The sequence below is a fragment of the Phaethon lepturus genome, unplaced genomic scaffold, assembly GCF_000687285.1.
Source record: "Phaethon lepturus isolate BGI_N335 unplaced genomic scaffold, ASM68728v1 scaffold32677, whole genome shotgun sequence".
NCBI classification, from domain to species: Eukaryota; Metazoa; Chordata; class Aves; order Phaethontiformes; family Phaethontidae; genus Phaethon; species Phaethon lepturus.
Genome location: NW_010554588.1, coordinates 48,688 through 66,385, shown reverse-complemented (window position 1 = coordinate 66,385; position 17,698 = coordinate 48,688). Strand labels below are relative to the sequence as shown.

At 35.1% G+C, this 17,698-nt stretch overlaps 1 protein-coding gene across 4 annotated transcripts in view; it reads left to right on the top strand.

Moving 5' to 3' along the window:
* Nucleotides 1-590: 590 nt before the first annotated feature.
* The window catches only part of NCOR1 (nuclear receptor corepressor 1), a 59,080-nt gene continuing 41,972 nt past the window's right edge, over nt 591-17,698 (top strand). For 2 of the 4 annotated variants that reach the window (XM_010291904.1, XM_010291907.1), the window contains exons 1-9: nt 591-774; nt 3,161-3,300; nt 5,452-5,647; nt 7,399-7,581; nt 9,415-9,528; nt 12,122-12,178; nt 12,653-12,705; nt 14,613-14,679; nt 15,699-15,871. In XM_010291904.1, the coding sequence (XP_010290206.1) occupies nt 667-774; nt 3,161-3,300; nt 5,452-5,647; nt 7,399-7,581; nt 9,415-9,528; nt 12,122-12,178; nt 12,653-12,705; nt 14,613-14,679; nt 15,699-15,871 (1,091 nt within the window). In that variant the 5' untranslated portion in view covers nt 591-666. The remainder of the gene's footprint in view (nt 775-3,160; nt 3,301-5,451; nt 5,648-7,398; nt 7,582-9,414; nt 9,529-12,121; nt 12,179-12,652; nt 12,706-14,612; nt 14,680-15,698; nt 15,872-17,698) is intronic. The other 2 variants (XM_010291906.1, XM_010291905.1) reach the window with 1 other exon arrangement.

Genomic DNA, 17,698 nt, shown 5'->3' with positions numbered 1-17,698 from the left:
ACAAACTATGCTGTCAATTGAAATAGTGTGGTTTTTTTTCTTTGTGACTGCCTTTTTTCGTAACTTCTGTAAAGCTACTGTTAGATGGTAATAGTATTTTAGGGCCTGAGTAATACACTGTGATTTAATGAACTGCAGGTGGCATTGGATAAAGCAGCCCTAAGACTACCTGAATCTGAAAGTAAGACAGTTCATAGAATCCAAAAACTGTAGAAGAAACGAAAGTGAACTTCACATTGTGCTAAAGGAGTTTACTGTAAATAAAGAGTCCAACTATAGACTATTATAACATCTTTAACATCTATTTAAAGTGACCTGCTTTTCTTTTAAAATCCTCCTAATTCAACTGGTAACCGCTAAAATGATGTATTCTGACAACATAATCCTCAAATCTTTGTGTAGACAATGCTGACATGTCTCAATTTGAGCCTATTGAAGACCTGTTAACACGTTTCAGACTAGAGTAACCTATTAAATAAATACATCAGGAAAAAGCTTTTACTGTTAATGGTTGTTTTGCTTAGGTGACTATGGCTGTAATGTATTGTGAGTACATCTGGTACTTCAGTGCTTATCAGTGATCTTTTTTCCTTTAGGCGGTTTCCTAGAAACATGATTGCTTGCTGGTCTTGATCTCACAGCTTTGTGAAGACTTCTTCTCTGATAATGTCAAGTTCAGGCTATCCTCCTAACCAAGGAGCATTCAGCACAGAACAGAGTCGTTATCCTACTCACTCTGTCCAGTACACCTTCCCTAGCACCCGACACCAGCAGGTAAGGAGACATGAGGGTTACAGATTTAGCAAGAGTATGATTCGGGTGTTTGCTGGGCCAAATGGGATTTTTAATTTTTTTTTTTTAACTACATTAGTTTAAATACAAGTCGCTCACATTTGAAAACAGTGGAGTTGCAGACAAATATGCCCAGTTAAAACTGAGTGGGGAAATCTGTATAACAATGTTGTTTGTGCCTTTGGCTCTTCTGTTAAAGCTGACGGGTCTACTTATTCAATACATTGTGTCTTTGAATGAGGGTCTGACTATGGTGTAACTTCTGGGAAGTAGAATCTGTAGCCATGTTCTGCTCCTTGGTTCCTTCTGAAGTATTACCTTGAAAGGGTATAATTACCTGTTGAATTATGCCTTCCTGCAGTGCTGTAGCTGAAATTATTAAAATCCCTGACTACCACTGACTGCAATTTTGGCTTTTTAAAGTTTTTGCTTATGGAGATTTTTTTACCCCTTCTTTCTTTTTACATAGAACATTTAAAAAATGCTTTATAAAACTGTGAAGGTATCCTAAATAAAATCCTACAGCTTGTCAGCTTGTCAGTATTTCCTATTATTTAACATTTGTAAATCTGCTCAAACTGGTAAAACACTTCTTTAGAATAAAGACTGTACACTGAGAATCCTGTCTCCTCAGTAGGTTGAGTCTTTGACTCTTACTTCCTCTACTGTTTTTAATATTGAAAAATCAAATATAAAGAAATGCTCTTAAGTGGCAAAGGAAGTGTTTTTGCCTCCTGAGGAGAACTGCTGCCAGTGTTGCTTAGGTAAATAGCTTTGGGGTGGTTTGTTTTGTTTTCTCCTCCTCCCCCCCCCCCCCCCCCGCCGAAAGCACTGCATTTGCATTTTGTTTCTTCAAGGTTATATATGTATGTGCTTTTTTACTTGTCTTTTGACAGAAAACTGAGTTTTATAATTCTGTATCTTTATCATGGGGAATTAACATAAGTTTTCTGTTTTTATCATTGATTTCTTGTAGTTTGAATAAATTCACTAGAGATTGCATTCATAAACTTTTGTTGTAGTTTTGCTTTAATTTATTAATATTTAGTCATCATACTAAATTTGGCCAACTAAGTGTGTCTGAGTCCATATGCATTGATAATTTTCCAATAATATGCAAATAACCTGTCTACAGTTAGTATTTTTTTTTTAATACTTTTAATATGAATGCAGTGTTCTGGGTCTTAAAAAATCCTTTGAGAGGCTGGGCTCTGGGGACATTTGTGGGTACTACACTTTTGTGGGGAATTAATCTCCTCTTAGGCCCATGACCATAGGGAGTGAAGCCATAGTCATCTTTCCTCTATGTAAGGAGTATTGGGCTAGATTATCTATAAACTAAAGGCAGTTCTTGACAAAAATCTATGTGCAAGGTGGAGAGCGTGAATCTGAAATGTAAAAACTTGTGTTATACACTGAATTTTTTCTGAAGCAGCTGTACTAGTGCTTCCAGCTAGCTGTGTTCTGCTAGCCAGAATTGGGGTAATGGATTTCTAAGAATCTCCTACTTGGTCGTTTCTGGCAAGCATTTATTCTGCCGTCCTGTGCTCTGTATGGCATGGTAGACTGTGGAGGACTAGCTGTTGGCCTTAGAACAGCTCAGGTTTCCCGCATTTTAATGAAATTCTCCTCCTGCTGCAGTTACTTTAGATGTTTTGTTCTACTTACATGTTTGCAAAAGGAAATTCAAGAATTGGAGCTTTTTGGCTTGCTCCGTATTTATTTTTATATAATTAGTAAAAACTAAATCTTATGGGTAATGACCTATTGCATGACTTGTAGCTTCTCTTTGATTAATGCCAGTTGCATATAATTTTTAAAAGCAAGTGATCGAAGACCCATATATACAAATAAATTGTCTTGTACAATCTCACTTTGATGATAAAGTATATCTGTCAGAAGATGCATCTTCACAGATGCATCTTGTCTGACTCTTAGTCCTAATTAATAGTGTCTGATATAAAAATGTCTTGAAGTGATAACAGAAGGAATTGCCTCAGGGTTGCTGAAATATGTTCTTGGTTTACTACTTTGTAGTTGGATGTGTAAAATTTGTTTTTAAAGGATTTTTTTTTTTTAAAGGATATTCTGCTGCTGCTGACTCATTTGTGTTTTGTTAGAAGTTGTTAATAAGCTAGCTGGAATTCTTAGCACAAGTATTTAGTCTCTTTAAAGTTCATTTAAAACTTAGAAATGCCATTTACAAATTTTAGTTTTCTGAGCTGGAATAAAGCTTTGGTGGTCTGGTCTTGGTCTGTATTTAATAATGATCATTCTTTGGAAACGATCATTCCATGACACCAAATGATTTTGATCCTGTCTTCTGCACCTTTGCTCTTTGTTAACATCAGAGATGTGTTTCATTTAGGAATTTGCAGTTCCCGATTATCGTTCGTCTCACCTGGAAGTCAGTCAGGCAACCCAGCTCTTGCAGCAGCAGCAACAGCAGCAGCAGCAGCTTCGGCGCAGGCCTTCCTTGCTTTCTGAGTTTCACCCAGGCTCTGACAGGTGAGGATGCCATTTTTGAAGTACGTGAACAGGAATCTTCTATGAGTCTGTGCTTTCTGTAAAGTTAATTTTAAGTTTTGAATAGAAAGGTTTTCGAGTTTCACAGTTTTTGCCTAAGTGCTTGACTTTATTAATCGGTGCTCCGTTGTTGTAGCAGTGTCAGTCTCCTGCGTTTGAGTGTTGTAGCTGTTGTGTAATTCCTTAGTCCCTTTGGCTTAACTAATATATTTGTTTCACAGGCAGGAAGTGACAGTCTGCTTTGCTTTCCCCACACCTCTCCTAACAACGCTGTCAGTAAGCTGCTGAGAAGCCAAGTGCATACTGCAAACTTTTTAATGATGTTTAGGCTAAAAGTGTGTAAAGTTTGGATAATTTAATCTTGCCTAGTAGAAGCAACAAGTGTAAGAATTGTTACAGTATGCATATTACCTGTCATATGTCGTAGATTAGGCTTGCTTATTCAACAGATGGTATCTGTGTGGCTGAAGTAAGAAACAACAGAGCTAATTGGGTATTTGAGTTGTAACAACTGTAAAACACTGAAATGTGGCACAAAATGGACTCGTAGGCACAGAGGACTAAATCAGAGTGTATACTACTTTTGACAAGACACCTGACAGCTTCATATCTTTTGTTCTAAATACCCATTTTGTCTGTCTTGTATACCATTTCTGTGTCTGTGTGAATAGATGCAAGTGATTTGGGGTCCAGTAGGTTAACTGAGGACAAGTATAGTGGACAACTACAGTGAATCATATGTTACAATTTGATTTCAGATTGGTAGTACCTTACTTCTCAGTAAAACAGGTTAGTTCACATTGGATATTGATGAATGTTCAAATGTACATTAATATTCCTGAAAGGTTGATAGGTTCAAGAAGGTTTTCAGACAATATTAAGCATCAATTTGACTATATACCTCAAGAATATTGGATGTACCTTGCAAACCAAATTTAGAAATTAAAACCCCACTACAGATCAGAATAGTATTAACTGGATTGTAGTAAGTTAGCAAGCAGATGCTTCTGTTTAGGGGAGAGGTTACTATATGATTTATGCACCTCAATTCTTTAATGTATTAGTATGTTGATGTACAGTCGTAAGCAAGTGTTATTGCTTGTAAGAACCTTTTTTTTTTTTTCCTTGGACTTTTAGTAAGTATATTTGCTAGGAGCAACTTTATATGCTGGATTACTGCTAGCAGTTTGTTCTGGCTATAACTGAGGTATCTGGTTCTGAACAAATAGCAGTGATGAATAGTATGTAAATACTGGTCTAGCTTAAAATCTCATTAGAATACTCCCAGAAATAACGTGATGATAGTGGAATCTGGGGCTTGCATATTGTGTCACCAAAATGTCAGTAAGGCTCTGTTTTAGTGCTGAGAATCATAGCAGCTTTTAGAGCTCTCAAAACTTTAGTTTATAGCAGAAGTAAATCCCCTCCCGCCCTGCATTGTAAATTTGTAAAAGGTTATTCAGTAGTTCTGGCAAAATACAGGAAACTACTGTCATCTTTTCAGTGGCACTCTATAGGAAGATGTAGCATATGCGGTTCTTTTGTGGACATCCTGAGCATTGCACTGTAAAGAAACTGGTGATACTATTCTTTTGCATTTTTCTGAGGAGGAGAAGTTTCTAAGTGACTCATGGATTGAATCAATGACTGTTTCTGTCATATAGTAGCATTTTAGTATAGAACAAGTTCCAAATAGGCTCATGGCTCATTTTAAGCATTCTGTGTATATTTAAAAATTACTTGACTGCAAAAATGAAATAATGGAGCTGTTGTGGCCATCTGTGTTCAGTGGAATATAGTACTGTATTTATCTGTTGGATTTTTTTTTTATTTATAATTAGAATCAGAGCTTTGATTTGAACAATATCATTGCAGCAGTGGTAAGTTTCTTTAAGGGTTTGTAATGATAGGCAAGCATTTAAACAGTGACTTTTAAGATTCAAGTTAACTTTTTCAATAGATTTTAACTTTTATTTTTGAAGATCATACTTAAAAACATTTGTCTGCCTTACTGTCTAGAAGGAGCCTCACTAAATTGCATCTCCTCTATATTCGAAAAGGGTTGAGTATCACCAAATAGTTTTCTTTTGTGGGAAATGTATATTTTAATAGTTTATCTTTTCTATGTATTAGGCCTCAGGAAAGGAGAACTGGATATGAACAGCAATTTCATCCAGGTCCATCTCAGACAGATCATGATTCACTGGAATCTAAGCGACCACGTCTTGAACAAGTCTCTGATTCCCATTTTCAGCGTGTCAGTGCAGCTACTGTCTTGCCTTTAGTACATCCTCTGCAGGAAGGGTTGAGATCTGCGGATATTAAGAAGGTAAAGGCGTTTTCTATTATGATGCTGAAGGTGTAACTTCATATGTTGCAGTGAGCTAATAATTTTTTTTTCTGTTAGGTAATTTTTTATTTGTTTAGGTTCATTCTTTAATCCCAGAAATTTAATTTTACACATTATCACAAACTGTGATCATGAGTCAGTGTTACTCTTTTATAAAAAGAACAAGTAGATCAATCTGCCTCAAGCACAGTAAAAAGACTGGAGTTCTGAGTTGCTACTACACTCTTAAGTCATTAAAACCTCAGTTGCAAAAGCTCAGATTATAGTATAGTGCATGAAATATTTCTGCTTTTCAATTGAAAGCTGCTGGCAAATGCATGCAAGTCCAATTTTTTCCGTAATTAGTAGTTGTACTGAAAGGTCAAAATACTTCCCTCCACCCCCACTCCCTTTCAAACATTTGAAGTGAATCTGCTTATTTATATAACACTAATTATACCTGTCACTGTCTCGTTTTGCGTAAATCTAGGGCAATCTAGTTTGGTGTGGATATTTTCTATTGCAGATACTGAATATTGATTACAGCAATTTGTATAGAACAGGCAAATGTCTCTTAAATGAATATTTAATACCTTCTTTCATGCATGCACACAAGCACACAGACTCACATGCCAAAAGGGTGGTGTATAACGGGTGTGACTTCTGAAGGTGAGCACTCAAGTTTCTAAACTTGGATCATTTAAAGAAAAATTTCACCATATGGATTCAAAAGCTAATAGGCACCATATTTTTTAAAAGTTAATTACTTCTCTTGCTTCTCTCTACCATTCTTTTTATCATGTGAATAAACTGTATGTGAAGTAAGGCAAAATTACGATAGCATGTGATTTCTTAGTAACTTGCTCTGTTGCATAGCAAAGATAAGATCAAAGAGAGGTGGAGAAACGGAACTAAGGCATGCCATGTTAACATGTTTGCATGTAACTAAGTTTTTATCCAGGCACTTCATACAGAAATCTACTGTCACAGTTTAGAAATACAGTCTAGTATTATCTAGAAGAGAAGGGACAGGTCATCTTTCAGTCAGATTGGCTTGAATGAGGGATATATTACTGAGCTAGCATTTGCCAGCTAGGTAGTCATGGAGCATGATGGTCTGAGGGCATAAACAGAGACAAGGTACAACAGTGCTGATGTTAGAACGTGAAACATGTTGAAATATGTTGTCTGGAAACGGACAAAAAAATCAAAACCAAATGAATAGTGACCTGTCCTCTCTTAAGTCATCACTTCTCTTAAGTCATGTTAAGTTCAAGAGAACATTTATAACCACAACTAACTCTAGAGGTACTATATCAGGCTGGTCATGGTTACCTTCAAGAATACCCTCATCAATATATGTGTAGAGTATTTAGGATTGTCTCTCAGGTACCCCTTCCCTTAAAAATAAAAGATACTATTTATGTTTATGAGGATATATTTTTTAAAAGGGAGATGTTTTGATCTTAGTTTGGTTTCAAGGTATATATTGAAGTGTGCTGTTATTTTTAAAGGTGGACTTTGAAATTAGAGTATCATAAATGGGCTGTCAGTTAATTCTAAAATATTTAGAGCATTAATAAACTGAAATATTAAACTTTACCTTAGGTGACTCCTCAACAGACATATAAATAACTGGTGATTACTTTTAAATCATGCATGCTAGTTCAGTTGCTGAGCAGTCATTCTTATGTTATCAATATGACCGATTTCTCTCAATGTCCCCTCTCCACCTCTTGTCCCCATGAAAGGACCCAGCTTTTGGAGGAAAGCATGAGGGACCATCTTCTCCAATTTCTGGTCAGCCTTGTGGGGAGGACCAAAATGCTTCACCTTCAAAGCTGTCAAAGGAAGAACTGATACAGAGCATGGACCGTGTAGATCGCGAAATTGCGAAAGTTGAACAGCAAATCCTTAAACTGAAGAAAAAGCAAGTAAGCATAGCAGACACTACTGTTGTTATCTTCCAGTGAAACAGGTGTGAAAAAAACTTCATTTGGTGGTGGTGAATTTTCTGGTTACATGAACCAAATGAGCATGTTAAAAAGGAAAGGTTATGAATATGATTTTGCTAGAATGTTTAAATAAATGTTTTTAAACATTTTTTTAAAATAGGAGAAAGCCACATAGGGACACTAACAGTAGATGGCTTTATATTTTAAACTTTTGCTAGATGGCTAGTGAAACAAGGGCACTGTGACTGTAATTTCAACTTTAAAGATGACTGCTGGGTCAGGGGAGGCTATCGTCTCTCTTTCGCAGTCTGTGCAAGGGGAGAATCCCTTGCATGCGTCTCCAAAACCAGAACTTGTACAAAAGTCCCAGGATCATCTGCTTTCACAAGGGCAAGAGATCCTAACATCTGGAGCTAAAGTCAGCCTTGGGAGAAAGTGTATTAGGAGGGGTGTGAGTAAACAGGGACAGCAGAGAAATAAAGGAGGAAATACCACTTTTTTTAGTATGGTCTTGGCTATGCTTTGCACCCAAGAGCTGCACTTCAGCCATTGGAAGCAAAGGAAATGTTTGCTGGCAGTAGTAGTTGCCTTCCCAGTAGCTGTTGTAGCCAACTAAACCCACCCTTCAATCTAGGCATCTGTCATTCACTGGCAAAAACAAAGTCCTTGTCTCCTTTTCCTTTTATGACTTTCAAAGATACAGAAAAATAGTAGTGCCAGCTTTGAGGTTGTTTTTTTAGTGGGAGCTCTGTACGAGATGAGAGTTATGCTATAGGTTTTGTTAACTTGTATGTCTGAATTTTAATGACCTGTAAAGTGACCTTCAGCAGAAAAACAAAAAAGGTGTCACTAAGTACCTGGCTGTATGTTAATGATGCTTATCTTTTTGTTTGTTGTTCCCTTTTTCCACAGAATCAGCAAGTACTATGCGTATCATCTATTAAGGTTCATTTGTGCATGTTTGTACTATGATTTGACTTAAAAAAATTACGAAGTTGCTGTTGCGTGCAGTAATTGAGCCTGTTTATTATGGCATTCTGCAAAAATTTTAGATTTGAATTCTTATGCAGCAATATAGCACATTCTAGCCAGTGCTGTAAGACAGGATGGATCCCTGTCGTCAGAATTTCTTTGTTGTAGTTTGTGGCAGGCAAGGATGAAGAATATTTACAAATAAAAAATGAAGATGTCACTGAATCAGATTTGTTTGATATGAAAGTAAATCACAGCAGTGTAGTAGCTAGAGAAATATTACAGGGATTTTTTCTTATTTGGTAATGTAACAATCTTGGAACTTTAGTATCTGTGGAGTGGTTTATTTCTGCTGTGAAGTATGTTTAGAAAGATACCTGTGGGTTGTTAGAAGGACTTTTGTACTTTTTTTTAAAATAAGAAGATAGTAGTAATAACAGCACTTGAATATCTACAATGTAAAAAGACATTTCTGTGGATTACTTCCCTGTGAGAAGGCAGGTTTGGTGTAACTGTTCTCCAAAGTTACCACTATTTAACTTTAAAGAAAAATATAAAATTTCAAGGTGACAGTGGCTTTAGAAGTCAAACTGAAACAAGTCTGATTCAGCGCAGGTGAGTCTTGTAAACAGTTAATTTGGTTTACCAGTAGTAAAAAAAAAAAATAGTCTTGTTATTGTCTCTGTTGGCATTAAAACCATTTCATTCATTCCTTTTCAGTTAAGAAGAGAAATAACAGGCAGTGCTAACTTGATCAGATGCATATTTTATCTCTGGTGACTAATTACTGGTAAGGGTAACATGGTGCGGATGGCTGATTTTCTTTCTTTCGTCTCTTAGCAACAACTTGAAGAAGAAGCTGCTAAGCCTCCAGAGCCAGAAAGGCCTGTCTCCCCTCCTCCCGTGGAACAGAAACACCGCAGTATTGTCCAAATTATTTACGATGAAAATCGGGTAAGTGTGCTTTTCAGTTGACTTTTTCAGTTGACTGTAGCTCTCAGTCTGACCCGATGTGCTAAAATTAATTGTCTTAATTCACTTCTGTGGTGCGATTTTTGTTCTTCTCTTGTTCTCTTCTCTTGTTTTACTGATTTGCCCACACCTCTTTTAATATTCATTTACTTCTTTAAATGAAAGACACTTGCATGACAGTTTTATTCTTGATCACAGGATCCTCATATCTTATAAGCAGCGTAGGGAAACATGTCTATGGATCTCATCCCTAGACCTCTGTGTTGAGATATATCTCTGTATATCTATATCTAACTACACACACATGCATATATATGTATAGATAGATATGTTTTGTGTCTGTGTATATATCTATAGATAGATATAAAAAAAAGCTTTAGAAATGTATCTGGAATTCTCTTTTCCTCGCGTGAATACTGACAAGCTTGGCTGAAGACCCAATATTTAAATTAACTGAAGGGGAAAAACTGCGTATGTTGTAAGATTCTATGCCTTCTTTTTAAACTCTGGCTTCTGGCACTTAAGATTTGGATAAATGAACAGATATGAAGAAGTAGTATATATTCTTTATGTTGTCTTCTATATATATTCAAGAATTGTGAGCTTGTGTTGTATAAGTGGTGATAAAAATACAGGAGCTCAGTAATATCACCAACAGTAGCAAAGCGCTTCCTGCCTTTTTTTCCCCTAGCAGTTTGAGATTAAGGAGCTGGATATCTGCTGGTTTTGAAAGTATTATGATCTTTTGTGAAAGTGGTATATGTTAGTTTAATTTCCCGATTTTATTTTGTAGTTTAGAGGAACAGCTAACTTCTATTACAGTAGACTATTTTTGAAAATTTGGGGTGGTAAAAAACTGCAACACAATATTAGATTTTATAGAGTAGAACTGTGTCCTAAGTGTTCCATGCAGCTTGTGTCCCCCTCCCCCAGTTGTCTGTGAAATTTGATATATTTACTTAATACAGGACATTAGGACAATTATTATGCTATAAAAACTGATGTAATCAATGTGCAGCAATATGTTTACTTATAGTTATAAGCCACTTTTGCTCTTTTAAATCTCTTTCACATTACAGTTCAGTTAAAAAGTATTAAAATCATACAATCACCTTACAAGACTTCCTCAAGCTCAGTTGCATGTTGGCTAGTAGGCAAAACTATATGAATTTGAAGACAGTGGGCTGCTGTGCAACTCTTTCTCTGCTAACTGTGGTTACAAGTGGGTTTTAAAACAGAATTTTGAAGTTGCTGTTACATTCCCCATGTTGTGTACATGCAAGTAGATGGGGAAATCCATTTTTATGTTGCCTGAGATGGAGTAACATGCATCAGTGTACAGTCATCTATTAGCTGCTTCTGTCTGTCTAGGTCTTCATATAGTATTCTATATACAAGGGGAATTACCAAGATTGATGCGTTTGTGAATCCATATAGCTTCGGTTTGAGTTCTTGCATCAGGAATTACATGTACTGTAGAATGGCAGTATTGATGGGGCTTAATACAAATGGCACATGTCAATACTCATGTCTTACTTAAAGGGTTATTAAAGATGTATTAAGCCATTTGTGTACATAGCACTTGTTTGGTATCTTTTCTTCTGCAGTTGTACAAGAGCATAGTCCTTTGGCAGCTTTCATCTTCAAACCATGCAATTTAGGATAATTACTTTTAATATTCCGCTACTGTTGGCTAAAATTTGGTTAAAGTAATAGGGCTAGAGTTCAGTTTTAAATGTTTGGAGACCAGAAAAACTGTTCTACCAGGATAATACTATAATATTTCCTTGATGTATAATTATTTTGTACATCTGTGAGTTCCAAAGAATTTTTCAAGATAGAAATTACATGGAAAGAGGTTAGAATTTATCAGAACACTTTCTAATAACAACTGCTTTATGGATTAGTTTCTCCTCTGTTTTTCTTTGCAGATGTCTTAGGGCTAGCACATACAACTATTGCGGAGAAAGAAGCAAATTTGAACTAGTATGTTGAGTCATTTCACATAGCCTTGTCTGCTTACAAAGGGCTTTGGAAGATTGTACGGGCTTGAAATGAATTTGTGAAAGCCAACTGTTTTATCTAGTGCTGCTTCCTTTAGGGTCAGGATTATTTTGGGGCCTTCACCTAGTGTGAGGGAAGGAGGACTTTTGACATATTTCTCTGTGTGTGTATGTACACATTGATTCACACTCCCAGACTTTGCAATTGGAATTAAGAGACTGAAGTTCTCCATTTGTAGCTGGTTGTACTTAATTTTACTGGATACCTTCCCTCCTCTTAATAACTATTTGCTGTATTATTTATTAAATGCATATTCTTTTTGAACTGCAGAGATCAGTTTCTGCTTTTATGGTCTATCAGCTTACAAATGTGGAGATTAGAATAGTAACTGCACAATTCAGATACAGGTTTCTTGATTTGCTGAGGCAACATTGCAGAAGTAGGTTGAGAAGGATATAGTATGGTCAGACAGGAGTTTAGCAACTAGCATAAGTGAAAGAGTTCAGATATATTTTTTGACACTAACTTTGGATGATTTACTTAGACTATACAAAAAAATTCTTATTTGCAGAAGAAAGCAGAAGAAGCTCACAAGATTTTTGAAGGTCTTGGTCCAAAAGTTGAACTGGTAAGTTGTGGTTTTGTGTTTTTGTTTTGTTTTTGTTTGTTTAAATTTTTTTTTTCTATTTTCTGTCTTGGTAGTGTTGCTTTCATGTTTGAAATTCTGTTGTGGTAAATAGATGTAGTTCTATATTTATGTATAAAAGAAGTGTGTGTTTAAATGCACTGGTGAATTGGGACTTGAGTGAACTGATTGGCTGCATAAGAGTAATTTTTAAAATAGATTTGAATCTATTTGAGAGAACAGTTGGAAATACAAAAACAACTAAATACTGTTATATACATAAATAGTTATAATGATCCAATTTTAAGTAATGAAATCTATGCTTTGTGTTGAACATCTAGTCCCTTCAGATTGCTGCATCTCAGATTGAGTGCACTGTTGGCAGAATACTGAAATGTTGTTAAATATATTGCATATACTTTTAGAATTACATGCATTGAAAAGTACTAAGTGTGCCTTTCTAATCCAAAATTGTAGCCACTTTACAACCAACCATCAGACACAAAGGTCTACCATGAAAACATCAAAACGTAAGTGCTTCAATATCTTGTCATTGTGCCATTTAAGGGATCTAGACTTAAACATTTGGTCAAATTTTTCACTGCTGTCATTTCCATATAGCATGTGTGTATTTTAACCATAATTAAAAACTTCCAGTCCGTGTAACTTTCTGATTTCGATGTGGAACAGTGCTGCAAGACCTGAGTTATATGTACTGGAGGTAGAGGGAAACAGTAACTTTTCATCTTAAGTTAAAGACAAAAATAGGTCATAAAATTTAAGTTGCTAACACTTGTATTTTTCGAAGTCTAAAATACCAGATTTGAGCTAGATATGTCTAGTGGACTTTTCCTGAATGTACTGTTCAAAGAAGTGTTTCAAAAGTTACTGCTGTCAATAAACCGTAGGAGGAGTCCTGATTTTTTTTTTTAATTATCTATTTATTTATTGGCTTAAGCATATACTCATTTTCTGTCATGGGCTATGAGCAGAGTTGTTGCATGTTATGCTTACTTACTATTTAGGGCAAACCAAATTCAGTGATTTGAAATAAACTGGTTGTCTTCTCCTGGAAGAAACGTGGATTTTTAGGAAAATTAATTTTTTGTTTCTTTTTTAAGATAGAACTTGTTTCTCAAATTTTTCTGATCTATGGGGGGGGTTTATTTCTCTGAAGCAAATATTGTTTATAAATTGAAATAAAGTTTTAATAGATTCATTGTTAAGTGTGTTTAATTAAGCTTATTTGTACTTAAATTTAAATGTCCATAAAGGACACCTTCTCCATGGTGTTTTTTTAATTGCTTCTTATTACTTTGAATCTTGATTCTGCAAAGATGGTGGTGAACTCATTTCTCTACAGAAAGTCATTCATAACATAGAACAAAATTTTAGTTTTTATGTAGCTGTGTCAAACCAATATTGATTTCACCCTGTAGCAATGTTACAAAATACCAAAATATTGATCATTCCATCGCAACAAAATATGAATTATTTTGAAATTATGTATTGCTGCTAGACTTTGGTGATAGTAATTGCTGAATTGTAACTGACACACAAGTGCCTATTTCTGGCAAATCCTGTTTGAGGAAATCCCACTCTAATATAACTGTGAAGACCAAGGTCTTTTCATGGCTTCTCTAGGACAGTAAGTGGGAAGAAAATACTGACTTTCATGTCTCACTTGGAAACACAAATACTGGTGTTTTTGAGATAAATTTACTGCTGTGGCATGATTATCCCGATTCAGATTTGTTGAAGAACATTACTACATTACTCTCTTCATACGATTTGTTTATTCATAACCAATTTCTGTTCTACCAGTTTTTACAAAAGAAGAAATAAATTGTGGGTTTCAGATGTGAAGAAATGCATAGTGAGTTATGTGCATATTACTAAGTGCTATAACTTTTACTACCATTCTATGATATTTTGTAAGTACAGAAAAAATCCCACAGATTGTTGTCCTTTAAAAAATTCTCTTTAAAAAAATTATTTCTTGCTTCACTCCTTCAAATATAGCTGTATAGCAGTTCCAAAGTACTTTTTTTTTTTTTTAGGAATATGTAGTAAAAATCTTAACTTCAGCATTGAATTACAAAGATTTATTCCCACCCCCATCTTAAGCCAAATTTACTCATTTTAGCATATTATCTCACTTGTGGGGAAGGAGAGCACCTACCTTGAAATTGGAAGCTTTTGTGTCTCAGTTGCTTATTCCAGCCATCTTTAAGCGTCTTCTCTCTGATAAAATACAGTATTAGTTAGATAAGTGTTTCATCAGGTATTTTCCCTCTTTTTCTACCTCTGAAAATATTTTTTGTAATAATGATCTGGCATCTAGAATCCATATGAGCTTTGAGTAGTTTTGAAGTGTTAGATTTTTATGTAGTTGGTTGTTTTTGGGTTGTTTTTTTTTTCTGATTTTGTTTTCCAGAAACCAGGTGATGAGGAAAAAGCTAATACTATTCTTTAAAAGAAGAAATCATGCAAGAAAACAACGGGTAATACTACCATGTTTTTTTATAAAAGAGCACACGGTTGGTTTTCTGTCTGGATTCTTGACTTGTATTCCCAAGTGTGTCATGAAAATCCCATTGACTAGAAAAATAAGATCTTAAGCTAAAATTCTGTTGATGTATTGGAACATAAACTGCAAGTTTATAACTGTGGTTTGTTGATTATTTGACTGAAAAACCATCTAAAGTACAATAAGGAAAAAGCTTTCTTTCTTTCTTTTTCTTAAAGAGTATGAATGGAAGAGACCCAGTGAAAATCTTTAACTGTCATGCCTGGCCTCTCTCTGAACTTCTTTTCTTTTATAGTAGTTATAGTAGCTGAAAGAAAATGGGGCAGATCTCAAATTTTACAAGTCAGACAGCATTTTTAATCGAACTTGTCAATGTTGGATACCACTATTAATTGACTTCACGCTTCCTCTTGCATGCTGTTGTAGTAAGTGGCGTACAAAGTCAAAAGGCTCTTTTAGGTGGTGTTTGAAAGATCATTTTTATTATTAAGAATAGCAGGAGTTTATACATCGAATTGGAAGATTCCACCATGAAAATGTAATGAAGTATTTTTTTTATGGTCCTAATATTTTCTTATGTAGGAACAGCTCCCTACATATTGCTGAGATTGAAGGCATATTGCAAATATTCCAGCCCAATTCTGTTAATTAAAAATTTAAAATAAACTAAATAAAAATTTTAAAATTACACCAATTCCATTAAAAGCCTGGTACCAGAAGAGGTGAGATCTCTGGAAGGCAGTAATAACAGTTACCAAATACCATTGTGATGTGTAAAGCAAAGAAATAGTGTGTACTATTCAAAATCTACATTTTTAGATCTACTTCTTCGCTTTCTCTCTGCTGAAAATTGGTTATATATCATCTTCAAAATGCAAAACCACTAGCGCAGGAAAAATATGTCTGTTCATTCCTGGAGCCTACCCACTTTATGTGTACTGATTGCTTAGTGTATTTGTGTTTAGTTCAATGTTTACTTTTTGAATTTAACAGGAACAGAAAATCTGTCAACGTTATGATCAGCTGATGGAGGCATGGGAGAAAAAAGTTGACAGGATAGAAAATAATCCACGCAGGAAAGCCAAGGAGAGCAAAACAAGGGAGTACTATGAAAAACAATTTCCAGAAATCCGGAAGCAAAGAGAACAGCAAGAACGGTTCCAAAGGTATAACCATGGATTTGAAATATTCCTATAAAATATCTCTTAGGACTTAAGTTTTAAAATTATTTATAATAAAATTGATTCAGCTTAATGGTTAAGTGTTATGTTCATCACTTCCTTAAAAAAGAATATTAGTGTATCATACAGTATAAAGTAAAATGTTCTTTCATTTGTTCACTACGTTTCATGGCATTGAGCTCAAGTTTCACTTCACATCCCGAGGATCTTCGTGACTGTCCCTCTTGTATATCCACTGTCTTATGTCTCGCCCTTTCCTGTCCCTCCCTATCAGCTTTGTCAGTGGTGCTAGCCCCATCAGTTTGGTGTCCACCTGGGCTGCTTTAGTGATGTCCAAATTGTTCCTTTCCTATCCCCCTTTTTAGATCTGCCATCAAAACCCATATTTTCCAAAAGAAATACAGAAAAAGAGCTAATTAGCAAAGGCTAATTAGGTTGTGGTGCTTGGTGAGACTGGTGAGTTATGCTGCTCAGATGCACAAAGAGGTTTGTGGAGTTGGTCTTAAGATAATTGGAGTGTCAGCTTCACACGAGCCTGTTTGTTTTGGGCCTACACCCTAATTTATACTTAGTATTTTTCCGTCATTGTGTGTCTGTGTTACTTCTTTCTTTCATGAGCCCTATGTTCATTAGCCCACACACTCAAAAATCATTTGACTTCTTTAGTTAACAATTTGAGTGATCTTTTGTTGTACTTGCCATGTAATTTTATTCCAGACTTTTTTGCTTTTTTGAAGTGTGCAAGCTACAACAACTAAGTTCCTATTATTTAATTTTAATCTATCAGACACTAGTTAAATGGAAACTGCAGAAAGAGTCTTAAAAGGAATGAATTGCAATTCATTTGAGAGTTCACTTTATCTACAGTACTGTGGGTAGTGCTTTAAATTAGAATTAGGTTAAATTTGAGCCAGTTGTGTTCAAATCTGCTTATCTAATGTTTGAAATAATTTTAATACACCTTTGAGAGTTCAAGCTCCATAAAGATTTCATCTCATTATCTCTTCTAACCGTCTTTCTAAACCCCCTTACTTCATAAAACATAGGAAAAGCAGATAGTTTGCAGTATATCTTGAAGTCTGCAAGATCTGGCTTTGTAGAATCAAGAAAAGAGGAAAAGAAAGTAAATTCTTAGAATGGAAACAGAACTCCTGTCTATAAGAAGCTTTACTTTTAAGAATATATCATGTGTTTGTAACTGCAAACTACCTGGGAAGGGGCTGTCTCTTTACATTATATTTATGTTCTCTAATGTAATGGCATTTTTGTCTATAGCTGTGCTTGTAATACTGTTGCTGTGTAAATACTAAGGATTTTTGTCAGATTTTTCGCAAATTGATTAGTTTAGTAAAATCTTTGAGAAAATTAAGATGTTTTATCTCTCTATATCAGTGATTTTATCTCTGATATGCTTTTTGACCCACATGCTGTAATATAGTATTATGATGTTCTTACGTGTAAAGATCACTGGCTGAAAAATTCTTCCAAATTACTGCTCTCCCCATCAATTCAAAAGGTAACATTGTTCCTTTGTTGTAATGAATCTCAGTGCTGTATTAGTAACTTGACCGAACTGATGAAAAGCAATTTTAATGTGCTTTTTTCTATTAATTTTTTTTAAAAAAGTTGTCTTTCACAGTGTATCAGTTGTACTAATTAAGATGATGATGTATGTCTGTGCCACTGATGAACATTTCTCATACTCAGCAGAAGCCTATTAATATACCTAAAAAACCTACTTGCAATGGAATCAGTGGTTAACACTGATTTTTAACATTTTTTGATGTTGAATCAAGCATGCCCTTCCTGCTG